The 14244-nt window shown below is 37.9% G+C and overlaps 1 protein-coding gene across 1 annotated transcript in view; it reads right to left on the bottom strand.

Moving 5' to 3' along the window:
* The window catches only part of LOC135196527 (zinc finger C3HC-type protein 1-like), a 200191-nt gene that overhangs the window by 101901 nt on the left and 84046 nt on the right, over positions 1–14244 (bottom strand). The window contains 1 exon segment of the mRNA XM_064223375.1: positions 7862–8073. Coding sequence (XP_064079445.1) covers positions 7862–8073 — 212 coding nt within the window.

The raw sequence follows: 14244 nt of genomic DNA, 5'->3' as shown, positions 1-14244 counted from the left end.
GCAAAGTGGTACAGATCAACGCGAACAATACCACAGCTCTGGCATACGTACGCAAACAAGGGGGGACCCATTCGGTTACTCTTTGCAATTTGGCGAAGGAGATTCTTCTGTGGTCAGAGAGCGAGAACGTCACCCTGCTCACCAGGTTCATTCAAGGGGAGAAGAATGTCAGAGCGGACCTATTGAGCAGGGAGGGACAAGTGCTTTCGACGGAGTGGATCTTGCATCAACAAGTATGCCAGAGGCTGTGGGATCTTTGGGGCAGACCAGTGGTGGATCTTTTCGCTACCGCAGCGACGAAGAGGTTACCGAATTACTGTTCTCCAGTCCCGGACCCTCTTGCAGTCGCAGTAGATGCCTTCCTACTAGACTGGATGGGGCTAGACGCGTACGCATTTCCCCAGTTCAAGATTTTAGGAAGGGTAATGAAGAAATTCTGAGAAAGTCAAGGAACAAGGCTTACTCTAATAGCTCCATACTGGCCGGCCCAAACGTGGTTCACAGAGGTACTGGAATGGACAGTGGATTCTCCGAGAAGACTACCCACGAGAGTAGATCTTCTCAAACAACCCCACTTCGACAGGTTCCACAAGAACACCCTCGCTCTGGGTCTGACTGCGTTCAGACTATCGAAAGACTTGTCAGAGCGAGGGGGTTTTCTAGGGAAGCAGCGAAAGCAGTTGCGAGAGCACGTAGAGCTTCAACTATCAAAGTGTACCAGTCGAAGTGGGAGAACTTCCGTAAATGGTGCAAGAATCGGAAGGTTTCTTCATCCAGTACCTCTGTGACCCAAATTGCAGATTTCCTTTTGTATCTGAAGAAGGAAGTGGGTTTGGCAAATCAAACCATTAAAGGATACAAAAGTATGTTATCTTCAGTGTTTAGGCACAGAGGATTAGATCTGTCCAATGACGCAGATCTTAGAGATCTTCTCAGATCGTATAATACAAAGAAGGATCAACACTGCAGAGCGCCTTCTTGGAATCTTGATGTCGTACTCAAGTTTTTAGGAACGGATAGGTTTGAACCAATGAACAGTGCTTCGTTGAGAGAGATATCGAAGAAAACTATATTCTTGGTAGCCTTAGCTACAGCTAAGAGAATTAGTGAGCTGCAAGCTATTAACAAACAAATAGGCTGGAAGCACAATAAAGCGGTTTGTTCTTTCCAAGAAGATTTCTTAGCCAAAAATGAGAATCCTTCACATCCTTGGCCTAGGTCATTTGAAATTACAGGACTGGCCGATCTAGTAGGTCAAGAACAAGAAAGGGTTCTTTGCCCAGTAAGAGCCTTACATTACTACGTAGAAAGGACAAAAAGCATTAGAAGGGCCTCAGGTTCTCTCTGGTGTTCTGTGAAAGATCCTACTAGACCCATGTCTAAAAATGCTATGGCTTTTTTCGTAAGAGAGGTCATTAAGGAAGCACATTTGCTTTGCCAGGAAGAATGCTTCGGTTTGCTTAAAGTTAAAGCTCACGAAGTGAGGGCGGTAGCTACGTCCTTGGCATTCAGAAAAAATTTAGCCCGCAAGGACATTATAGACTCTACGTTTTGGAGGACAAATTCAGTCTTTGCGTCGCATTACCTCAGAGACGTGAAGACAACTTTTGATAATTGTCAAACGTTAGGCCCGTACGTATCCTCAGGTACAGCACTGGGCAAAGGAGTTTCCACCCCATAACCTACTAACATGCTAGGCTTTTATTTTAATAAGGTTATAGTGTTTTATGGTTGTCTGAGAAGGTTATTGCCTGCTCAGTTTATGGTGTAGTTTTTCGTTATAGTGATTGTGTGTGGTTCAGGTGACTAACTTTCCTAGCATGAATGCCCGTGGTAAATGAGGGCTAGGGTTTTCTGTCAGCAAATTGGTCATGTCCAGATGTCAGACCCTTGTTATTAGCTTTCTCAACAAACAGGTCACATCCTAGTTGAGAGCTACTAAGGTTTAGCAGGCTAAGAGGCAGGACCTACGAAGTCAGCTACCTTAGCAGGTAAGGAACCTAATAGTAATTTTTAAAAATTAGTTAATTTTTAAATTATGACGATGTTGCTGTCTATGACCCACCTCCAAATGTGTCAATCAGCTATATATATACCTGCCAGGTAAGTGTCATGCATAAAAATGATATTGTTATGATACAATAAAGTTTTATGCATACTTACCTGGCAGGTATATATAATTAAATTCCCACCCTCCTCCCCTTAGGAGACAGGGTTCAGAGAAAATCTGAGGAAAACGGGAATGGTTCCGAGCACCAGCGCCACGGGAACGGGGTGGCGATCACCTAAACTACCAGTGTACTAGCGGTTGCCGCGAGTTTTGAAATTCTGCCAGTGCGACAAGAGGATAAGCTATATATATACCTGCCAGGTAAGTATGCATAAAACTTTATTGTATCATAACAATATCATTTTTGGCTCCTTTTTTTATTGTCATTGCCTTTAGTTTAGTATGCAACCATCAGAAATGAAAAAAAATATTATCATATATAAATATTGGATGACAGCGCGAAAAGAAAATTTCATATATAATTGTATACAAATCGTGCTGTGAGCAAAACGCTTAAAGGTAATGAGTTAATTATTTTTTCATTGTATTGTACACTAAATTTCAATGATTTTTGTATAATAAATTGTAAAATGATCAAAGCAACACAGAGAAAATATTATCACAATATGATGCATGAATTCGTAACGTGCGGACGTAAAAAAAAAAGTTGTTTTAAAAAATTCACCATAAATCAAAATAATGTGCTAGAGACTTCCCGTTTGTTGCAAAATTAAGGTAATTGATTGAATATTACTAAACTGTAAGTGTTGTAGCTTACAATTGCAGTTTTCGACCATTTCAATTGAATTAAAGTTGACCGAAGGTCAAATTTTTTCTATTTATCGTTATTTATATGAAAATATTTAAAAACTGATAAAAGCTACAACCATAGGTTGCTTTTTTGTTGTATTCTACATGAAATTGCGCACATTTTCATATATAAAACTTTATGTAACAGCAAATTTAAAATGGTACAAACATTACGACAATCGGACGAAAAATTTCTGATTTTTTCGGAAGAGTTACTGCGCAGACGTAAGGAAAAAGTTTTTTTCCATAAATTCACCATAAATCGAAATATTGTGCTAGAGACTTCCAATTTGTTGCAAAATAAAGGTAAATGATTGAATATTACTAGAATGTAATAGTTTTAGCTCACAATTGCGTTTTTTTACCATCTCAGTCGAGTCAAAGTTGATCAAAGGTTGAAATTTTGGCACATCGTTATTTATATGAAAATATTACAAAACTGATAAAAGCTACAACCATGGGTTGTTTTTCGTTGTATTCTACATGAAATTGCACACATTTTCATATATAAAACTTTATGTAACATCTAATTTAAAATGGTGCAAACATTACAACAATCGGATGAAAAAATTTCTGATTTTTTTTTCGGAACAGTTACCGCGCGGACGTAAGAAAAATGTTTTTTCATAAATTCACCATAAATCGAAATATTGTGCTAGAGACTTCTGATATGTTGCAAAAGAAAGGTAAATGATTGAATATTACTAGAATGTAAGAGTTTTAGCTTACAATTGCATTTTTCAACCTGTTTGGTCCAGTCAAAGTTGACCGAAGGTTGATATTTTGGCACTTATTGTTATTTATATGAAAATATTTCAAAACACATAAAAGCTACAACCATGGGTTGTTTTTAGATGTATTCTACATGAAATTGCGCACATTCATATATAAAACTTTATTTAACGACTAATATAAAACTGTGCAAACATTATGACAATCAGACGAAAAAATTTATTGTTTTTTCGGCAGTTACCGCGCGGAAGTAGGAAAAAGTTTTTTTTTGTTAAATTCACCATAAGACGAAATATTATGCTAGAGACTTCCTATTTGTTACAAAATGAAGGTAAATGATTGAGTATTACTATAATGTAAGAGTTTTAGCTTACAATTGCGGTTTTTGACCATTTCGGTCGAGTCAAAGTTGACCAAAGGTTGAAATTTTGGCACTTATCGTTATTTATATGAAAATATTTCAAAACTGATAAAAGCTACAACCATGGGTTGTTTTTTGTTGTATTCTACATGAAATTTCACACATTTCCATATATAAAACTTTATGTACCGGCTAATATAAAACTGTGCAAACATTACCACAATCAGACTAAAAAATTTCAGATTTTTTCGGAAGAGTTACCACGCGGACATAAGGAAAAGATTTTTTTTCATAAATTCACCATAAATCGAAATATTGTGCTAGAGACTTCCAATTTGTTGTCAAATGAAGGTAAATGATTGAATATTACTAGAATGTAAGAGTTTTAGCTTACAATTGCGGTTTTCAACCATTTCGGTCGAGTCAAAGTTGACCGAAAGTTGAAATTTTGGCACCTATCTTTATTTATATGAAAATATTTCAAAACTGATAAAAGCTATAACCATGAGTTGTTTTTTTATTGTATTCTACATGAAATTGCGCACATTTTCATATATAAACCTCTATGTAACGGATAATATAAAATGGTGCAAAAATTATGTCAAAGTGATGAAATAATTTCTGAGATGTGTTGCTGATGCTTTTTAGTACAAGAAGAAAGAAATTCGCGCTTGCGCGCCTGGGTTACAATTGTAAACAAAACAACAGCTTGATCCGTGAACTCCCAGCATCCCCCAAGGCACGTGATTCAAAAGTTTTTGCCTAGTAGGCCTACAACTATTTTTCTGTGAATCTTTAAAAAAACTTTTTTTTGTAGACGTTTTGTACGTCGGTTCGGCACCCGACAGACAAATTTCGTCGACGTTTAATACATCCAATTGGCGTTAAAGGGTTAACTGGAAAGCAATAAAAACTAGTGATATTATTCAAGATAAGTATGAAATTTTTTCTTAATTTTAAATCTATTGAGAAATTCAATTAGCGACTATAAAAATTTTAGCTCTTTATGTATATATGAAAATTTAAAATTAATACAAAATGACAATTTATGCAAACCAAGGAAATAAATCTGGTTCTAAATGTGGTAACACTGACTCATTTTAATAACTACAACACTGCTAAAACTATTGCAAAGCAAGTATTTAAGAGATTTGTCATAAAAAGAAAAAATTTAAGAAACATAAGATGTGCACAGCCTTAGATTTGTGGACCAAGATAATCAACCATCTTCTGATCCATTACATAAACTATCCTTCCTGTATTAGTTAAAAGAAACATGTTAACCAGCACCAAAGGTTTGTGAAAACAACTAGTCTTAAGATGGTGTTCATCTCACAGATACTTTTCATTGTAAGTCTTCCATAAAATTTGCTTTTTGCTCTAAGGTTGTCAAACAAATCTCTGGCAAGCTAGACAGCTGGTATATTTTCATTAATTTTGAAAATCAGGTATTTGTACAAAGCACATATCACTGCACTCCTTTGGTCCTAATGCACTGAATGACTTTCACAGTCTTCAGATTTTCTTTAGCTCTTTGTTCCAGAATCCATTTGATTGTTTGACTTTATTCCATGTGTGACCCTGAATATATCAATCAATATACATTAACCATTTCCTTGTGTAAGGTTTTCAATTTTGTCTGCTATGTACTGGGGTAATGGAACCAGAACTTCTAGAAAAGCTTATTTTTTCCAAGGATTCATATGCATGGGTTCAACTTCAATAATAAAGAATGGCATCTCTGAGCATAGACCCATGCTTTTGGTTATAATATCACCAGAAAAATGCTACATCTTCAACAGGTTTCAATGTCTTTCAGGACTTCCTCTGTTATTTGCTGAGTACCTACATATGTACATCTCCTAATCTCTGGCTGCAATTGGGCTCGTTTGTTTCTGTTACTACCTTGTACATCTAGGTACTATAGTTTGGATGAAAAAAGTATGACGATCCAGTTGACACCCACCCACTGTATACAAAAAAAAAGCTAAACTCGGAATTAGAATCTGTTGCAAGTACCAAAGAGTCTCAAAAAGAGTGTAAGCTCACAGAGGTCGAATGTTTCCAGTTGTGTCCTACAATCAGTCAAGAACTGATGGACTTTGTCAGCAGTGATGCTTGGGTTATGTGCTTACAGGTGAATGCCTGGTACAGTAGAGTTCCCAATTATGCAAGAATTTGGTCGATCCACAGCCTTGCTGAATTGGAAATTTGCAGATTTCAAAACACATACCTTATGGGAATAATTCCATTAGGGCCAAGGCAAACGGCAACTTATTCAGTCAAACTTTTTTATACTACCCATTTTCAATACTTTCTACATACTATACTGTAATTTTTTCTAATATAAAATTGTGGTTATGGATAAATAAAACATTAAAAAGGTTTTAATGACTTGAAAAAGTTTTAAACTACTCACAGGATGGTGAAAACCCCCACCCGTAAACAATGCCAATATTTGGTGCAAGTGTACTGTACGATACAGTCATTTCCTTTTAAAAAAAACCTTTTGGATGGAATTTCCTCTACCTATCCTTTGCCAAAAAAAACCTTCAAACTCCTCTATCTCATCCTACGTGAAGAGTTCTTCTGCTGAAGGAAGGCTTTGTGAACCATTTGAGGTTTCGGGGACTAGAGGATCATGCGTGTCTTCACTCCCGTTAGGCCTAACAAACCTGGTTACGAGCGCTTGTCTGTTTACTTGTTCGGCAAGTTCACTATGTAATCGTTTTCATATAAATTTATTCTACATTAAAAAAAGAACTGATGAAAATTCAAAATTTGATATGAAATTACAATTTCTTAAAAAGAAATGATAAAAATTCAAAATTCAACATGAAATGACAGTTTCTTGAAAAGTTTAGATTGAACGATTCTCTCTCTCTCTCTCTCTCTCAAACACATCTGCTTCTCTGTTAATTACTTTTACTGGTCATTTTCATCAAAACCTATTTCAACAATAGAAAAAAATAAATGATCAAATCTGCATGATGCGGATGATCAGAATACACTTCGCAGATCTGAATAATACGTATGGCGATGATCATTCATACACACTGCACTTTGAGTGTCACAAATGTGGCGAGGCAGAGCCTTCTGTCTTAGCTAATGGCTGAGCAGGAAATCTTTCTCTTGCATTCCCCTTGGAGGAATAATAGTTTTCTTCCTCCAAGCATTCCCCCACCCCTTCTCGCAGATACTAGCAAACCCCCCCACATCTATAATACTTGAAAAGACAATAGATCTAATAAGTTTTGCAGCGCGTGACTCACAGAATTTGAACGGCTTCGCAGATGCAGAAAATCTATTTTTGAGAACTAGCGACTGCATAAATGGGGAATTGCACAATTCGAACTCGCATAATTCGGGACCGGACTGTAGTTTCCTTACTGCTATAGTCTCGATCAGCAAACTCAAACAGCGCTGGGTTGGGTAATTGAAGGGATGGTAACCATTAATGAGTGCCAGATGGTACTGGCTACTAAGCTCCTAGAATCACTATAAATATACTATAAATATCAACTTTCCAGTATTTTTCACTTTAACCTCACTACAAGAGACATAAGCTTTACAACAAATGGGAAAAGTCCTGAACCTCTTGACAAACCATGTTAGTGAAATGCTCTACCAATTTTGGATAATCAATAACAATTTCCTTGCACCCAAAGCTTTCAGTTTGAGAAGTTGGGAGTTTTCCTTACACTTATCAAGGAATGATTAACCACAAAAGACAGAAGCTCTGCTTATTTTGACCTTTATATTAAACCTGAATAAGATGGACATAGGATTTGTCTGCACAACAGTTATGATCGATGTTTGTCAAATATTCAAGTCATTCTCTAACCTGATCTGTCTTTTCTTGGACTTAAATGGGTCTTATCATTCAATTGTAACCAAACTAATCTTACCAAAATAGCTGAAAGTCTCTTGATATTCACAAAAGGCAATGCCGAATTCAAAGCAGCTAAAGTCTGCACAGAGTTCTTCATATTCCTCAACTGTTCCCCATTAATCACCAAAGGGTCCATAAATTCTGCGGGGCAGGGGTTATACAACCATCCACATGCATCCTTGTGGCTGGTCTCTAGACGATTTTTCAGGAGATTAATAAAATTGTCATCTGAAAATCAAAATAAATCATTAGATCTTGTTTCATTTCATACGGCTATTAATCAGTTGGTACACATAAGTGCTTCAATTATCTGTAAGCCTACAATTCATAACCTCGGTCATATAAAATTATATCTCAAAAGACATTTAACTCTTGAAAAAAGTAAATTTATCATAAAACAATACTAAAACTTAGGGAGTTGGTCAAGGTTGTTGAAATCAACTGGAATGTTGTCAAGTAATATTCATCTTTTACAACTATTGTAGTTTCAATCACTGTATTTGATAATGATTAGAGATGTTGGAGAGAGTGAGTTGGAATGTTAAAAGGAGAGCGGTGAGTGTGTCTAGCAGGAAAGTCAGTTGTATGGGAAGAAATGAGGTTGGAAGTAAAGTTGGGAGAAACTGAGGTGGAAGCGTGCTTTGTGGTACTGGGAGATGAGCAAATGCCATGTTGTTTCCTGTTTGGGATGGATTTTTTGAGTAAGAATGGATTGGTAGTGGATGTTGGGAAAGGACTTCTATTAAAAGATGAGGTTGTAGTAGGGAGAATTCAGAGTGAGGTAGTAAGCATGGCCAGGTGGGAGTGATTAGTGGCAGTCTGAGTTAGGAAGAGGACATAGTGGAGCTAGGTAAGAGTGAGAATGAACTGCTAACAATGGAAGACACTGAGGAGATGCAGCAGAATTGTTTTGTGGTGAGTGAGTTGAGAATGTGTATTAGAGGGAGTACCTGGGAAAAGATGGCCTTTGTTGTTGAGTAAATGGATGCGATTTGCTTAGTTTGAGTTGTGTGAAGGCGTGGTGTATTTTTCAAGAGAGAAGATGGGACAGTTGACGTATGTTCCAGTATTCTCAATGAGTGGAGCGGTGGGGATGTGCATGTTACTTCATGAGAAATATGGCCATATGGGGAAGTTTAAGTTGATTGAGTGTATGAAAGAGCATCTGTTTTCCCCATATTGGAGGAAAATTTGTACAGATGTGGCAGTTACGTGTGAAGAATGTCAAAAGGGAAAGTATCAGAGTGTAAGCTAGCCCACCTGTTTTGAAGTTGAGTATGAAAGAACCGTTTGAGTTGGTAGCAATTGATTTTGTAGCTTTGCCGGTGACTGCAAGAGGAAATGTAGGAGCAGTTGTTATGGTAGATCATAAGAGTAAGTTTGTAAGTTGTGCAGCTGTGAAGAATAAGACTAGTGAGAATGTTGCAAGAGAAGTCACTATGGTCTTGTTGCTTGCATGTGTGAGGAAGCCAGTAAGTATGTTGAGGGACAATGGGTCAGAGTTTGTTGGTAGACCTTTTGAGCGAATGTTGTAAGATTGGGGTATAGAGCATGTAGTAACAACTCCATGTATGCCAAGCGCAAATGGATTGGTGGAACGAACCATAAGGACTTTGAGTGAGATGTTACAAATGTTGACCAACAGAGAGAATGAATAGGATTTCTTGTTAGGAAAAGTGGTAGCAATGTACAATGGGTCAGTACATAAAAGCACAGGTATACCTCCAAGTGAGTATATGATGAATTATGAGAGGTATGTGAGAGCAAGGTTGGATTTGAATGAGGATGAGCAGGATGTGTGGAGACAGGCGAATGAAAGGTTTGAGAATTTCAGAGTAGGTGATAAGGTGTTGAAGGAAGTGGTTGAAAAAGGAAGATTGACAGTGAGTAAAATTAGTAAGAAGTATGAAGGTCCGTATGAAGTGAAAACTGTTAGATCCAATGGATTGAGTTATGTGCTAGAAGATGGAAATGAAGAAGGAAATGTGAGGGTGAAATGAGCACATCATAATCAGTTGAGAAGATGGAGAGAACACCAATATACACATTAGAGCATCCCATTAGGAAGTTATTAAGTGAGGAAAAAGAAAGAAAAGTGAAGAAATAGAAGACACAAATTGGGGAGATAAACAATTTGTGTTAGTAGAACATAAGAGTAAACCTAAAAAGAGTAGAAAGAGTAAGGGTACATTTACAGAGTTGTTTGCAGAGTAAATGAGATGAGTTGTTTAATTAAGAGATTTGAGAAGCCAGTAGGAGTGAGAAGTTAAAATACCTTCGCAATGTTGTTTGGTAGTAGTGAGAATGAAGATGTAATTGATTTTGAAGGATTTGAGTGGGATGTGGAAGGAGTGAACTTGGTGAGTACAAGGAATGTGTGCAAGGATATGCAAGATTTGGGTGAATTGGAAACATCGCCATGTTGTGAAGAAGATGGGTACATATAGAGTGTGAGAGTTCCCTTTGACTGAAAGTGTTGAAAGAGTGAATGTGGGAGCGAGTGTGAGTGAGAAGGAGTTAGAAGTAGTACTGGAAAATGTAAATGGGGAAATTCTGGAAGGCTTGAGGCAAAGTGTGGCAGAAATAAATGAGAGTATGGAAGAGATGATAGCAACCATGACAGGTGTTGGTGAAGTTGAAACCAACATACATCCCCAGAGTTTAAATGAGCTTGGTGTTAGTAATTTGGAACCAGGGCTAGGAAAGTCCAATGTGGTTGGAGTAGAAGCTAGTGAACAAGAGGTAGCGTATGAGACACCATGAACCCAAAGTCAAGGTCCAGTTCCAGAGTACAGTGGGGTAGCTACAAAGGGATTTTCGAGAAAAAGAAAAAAAAAGAAATGAGATTTCCTTTATTTTAGTCAGGGGGAGAGTGGTAGTATAGAAGTTGGTTTGTGTAAATTATTATTTGATTCTTTCTCTGTATTATTTTGTTGTTGTTAGATGGATTAGGTTAGGCAATTTTTAAACTATTTTTTATATATTTATGTTGTTCTTGTGGATGATGGATTTTTGTATTAATGATTGTCTTCCGTTTCTTTTTCATTACAGTTTGGTAGATGGAAATAAGGAAGAGCTTAGGCTCCCTTACACCTGAACTGAACTTTTCTAAACCCAACAACGAAGTGATAGTATGCTGGCTAGGCTGAGGTCCTACAGATTTCATGGTTGCTAAGTTGGGAAAGACTTTGCTGGAGCGCAGTTGGGAACAGGAGTCGAACCTCAAGCAACAACAGTACTTGAGCAAGCAGACAGCGGTGTTGAGGGAGGTCAATGATTCCAGGCTACACATCTATGGGCAGCTTTGGAAGGTGTTGGGTTAAGTGAAGGGGAGCAAGGTTTGAACCAGAAGATGGATAGGCTGATGTCCCTGATAATTAATATTCAGGAACAGTTGGTTGCAACCAAGGAAAGGGAAAGCAGGTTATTTGCAAGAATGGAGGCAATGAATATGAAAATGTGAGAGATGGCAAAAAAACTGGCTGAAGTGGCTATGAGTGAGCCTGGTGTTAGACAAGGAAGTGAGGACGCTGAGGCTAAAGGTGCAAAGGAGAAAATCCCTAATATGGGGAAGTTGTTAAGGGCAGTAAGAGTGAGATATGTGGAAGTGAAGACAGTAATACGAAAAAAAGAGGGTAAGGAGACATAAACACAAAAGGGGAGAGGTGTGAGGAAAGAAGAGTTTCCAGATTTTTTAGCGATAGTTCAGACTCAGAAGTTAAGAATGATAGGAAAGTGATAGTAGTAGTAGTAGTAGTAGTAGTAGTAGTAGTAGTAGTAGTAGTAGAGTAGTAGTAGTGTAGTAGTAGTAGTAGTAGTGTCAAGGTTTCAGTGAAGTCGAGGAGACAGAGGCTAAAACGATGTGCCTGAGAGAGGTTCCTCAGAAAAAGAAATTTATTAATGAAAAGGGAAGAGATATAAAGTACCAGACCCCCCGTCAATTGTTAAAACTTAAGAAAAACCCACTAAAAATTTTTATACCTGGTTTTTTTAATAGCTTTATCACAAAAAGTGCATTTTTTATGACTATGAGAAGTACTGTAGACAAAAGCATGGTGAGAATGATAGTGTGTGGATGAAGCAGCTGGGAGAGTTTTTGGATGGGCAGTTGAAGTTGTGCTATAAGAGTATGTGTGAGGGTGAGCCAGGTGAGTCGGTAAAGCGAGAATGATTGGGCAGGTGAAAAGAATGAAAGGGGTGTAGTGTACAAGAGGGAAAATAAAGGCTGGAGAAGAAGTGGGTTTATATGCCCATAGGCTGGAGGCATTGGCAAGAGGAAAGTATGGGGAGGAAGGGAATGAAAGAGATCAAATGATAGCATATGTAAGTAAGGTATTTAGTTTGGCAGAGCGAAAGTACTCAACTGTCGAGAGAAAATTGGCTGCGTTGCAATTCTGTGTGAAAGCTTTGCAATCGTTTCTGTATGGTGTGAGGTTTGTGGTACGTACAGACCACCAACCTCTAGTATATCTGCAGAGACTGAAAGGAATTGATGCCAGGATTGTGCAAACAGTAAAGGATTTGAGTGATTTTGATCTTGATGTGGAGTACATCCCAGGTTAGAGGAATGTGTTGTGGACATGATATCTAGACTACGTGGGGAAGGGAAGGAAGAAAACATAAAAGACATAAGACCAGAGTATGTGTCGAGAGGATTGGTAGGGGCTTGTGAGAGTAAGGCAGGCAGTGACTCGATGTTTGAAAGTGTGTGGCACGGACTGAATGATTTGGTAGATGAAAGTTTGAAGGTGCAGATACCAGGATGTGTGAATGTTTTCTGCCTTCCCTTTCCCAGGTAGTCTAGACATCATGTCTGCAACAACATTCCTCTTAACTGGAATGTACTCCACAACAAAATCAAAACTACATAAACATAACAAATAAAAAAGTTAATCCTAAAAACTACTTTAAAAATTGCCTAACCTAATCAACCTAACAACAACAAAATAATATAGGGAAAACATCAAATATCAATTCACACAATCCAACTCCTATACTACCACACGCCCTCTAGGGGGTTGGGGAGTGTAAAGGAACTTCTACTAAGAGGTTCTCATTTTCAAGGCACAACCAAGGCCCTCCGTTACTCCTGACTCATGGGTATAAGCTTTGGTTACCACCGAGGTGAACAAAGGTGGAAGTGCCTGAATGGCACAAGCAACTGATGATGATCAACCAAACCCCATGTTGTTTGTTACTATCGTGACAGGAACTGTGTTGTCACCCCACTGAGCTTGCTGTAGTGAGAGCTTCAACCAAATCTCTCTTGGCTGGCGTGTCTTTCAGCAAGATTGGTATCTGCTTGTTGGTTAAAAACTAGATCCGACTTTTCCCAGTTACCATGACCCCAAGGATGTGAAAAAAAAGGGGGGGGGGGGCCAGTGGTCTGTTCTGGAGAAACTGTATTGCTATGTAGAAAAATGCACATTAGTGCACATTTTTGTATATACGTACATATATGTATTGAGTTTGGTTGTGGTAGTTTTTATGTTTAATTAATGTTTGCTCAGGAATAGTTTGATTCTTTTCTATATTAAAAGCAAATGCATTTTATTTGCATACCTTTAACTACCTCCTATGACAATTTCAAAGAAACAAGCCATTCCTGAACCAGGTATTTAAGTTTTGCCAAGTTGTTCGCTACCTAACACAAGGCTTAGAAACAGTTGTCGGCAGTGAGTGACCTGAAGAAGGCAGTACGGAGAGTTCAGCGTAAGATACAGCACCAAAGCAGTCTTCTTTGAAATTGAGGAAAATTTGTTCCAGCCAAGAGGCAATGGCTGTCACACCTTAGACTGAGAACCGTAGCTCTGGACTTAACCTCTCATGGACGAACATCATCGTCTTCAACACCTACTATTCAAGAGCTCGTATAGAAGACTTCCATCACCACTACCTTCGTCACTGCTTTATTACGGACCTAAATGACTGGCTATTCGTTGAGATCCTTCTGATGTTTTGAAAAATAAGGGGCAATAGTGCGGACCGAATGCAGGTTCACTGACGGAGAGAGAGAACGTCCACGCTAAGTTTTTCCAAGGTTTGAAACTTGACCACGATCATCCTATTTGCCAGTCATTATTCTGATTGTTAATTGTCATAAATTTTTCAGTTTAATTGTAAATTAAAATAATTCTTATAACTTATATTTCTGCTTCATCTTGATTTATGTTAAATTGCTCTCTTATGTTACTGCTTTTCAAAAATGCTATGATGCTGGAACCAACCAGTCATAGACATGACACAAATAAAGCCCATGAAAGTGGGCCAAACCTAACACTAAAGTGAATACTTACGTTAATAACTAAGGAGCTCTTGCCAGTCCAAAACATTGGACTTTAAATCTGTGGGCACTCCCTTCGCAGGCAAAATCACAATTTTTGAAAGTAAATTGTATTT

Source organism: Macrobrachium nipponense, chromosome 18 (assembly GCF_015104395.2).
Source record: "Macrobrachium nipponense isolate FS-2020 chromosome 18, ASM1510439v2, whole genome shotgun sequence".
In the NCBI taxonomy this organism is placed as follows: domain Eukaryota; kingdom Metazoa; phylum Arthropoda; class Malacostraca; order Decapoda; family Palaemonidae; genus Macrobrachium; species Macrobrachium nipponense.
This window is presented reverse-complemented; position numbering and strand designations above follow the sequence as displayed.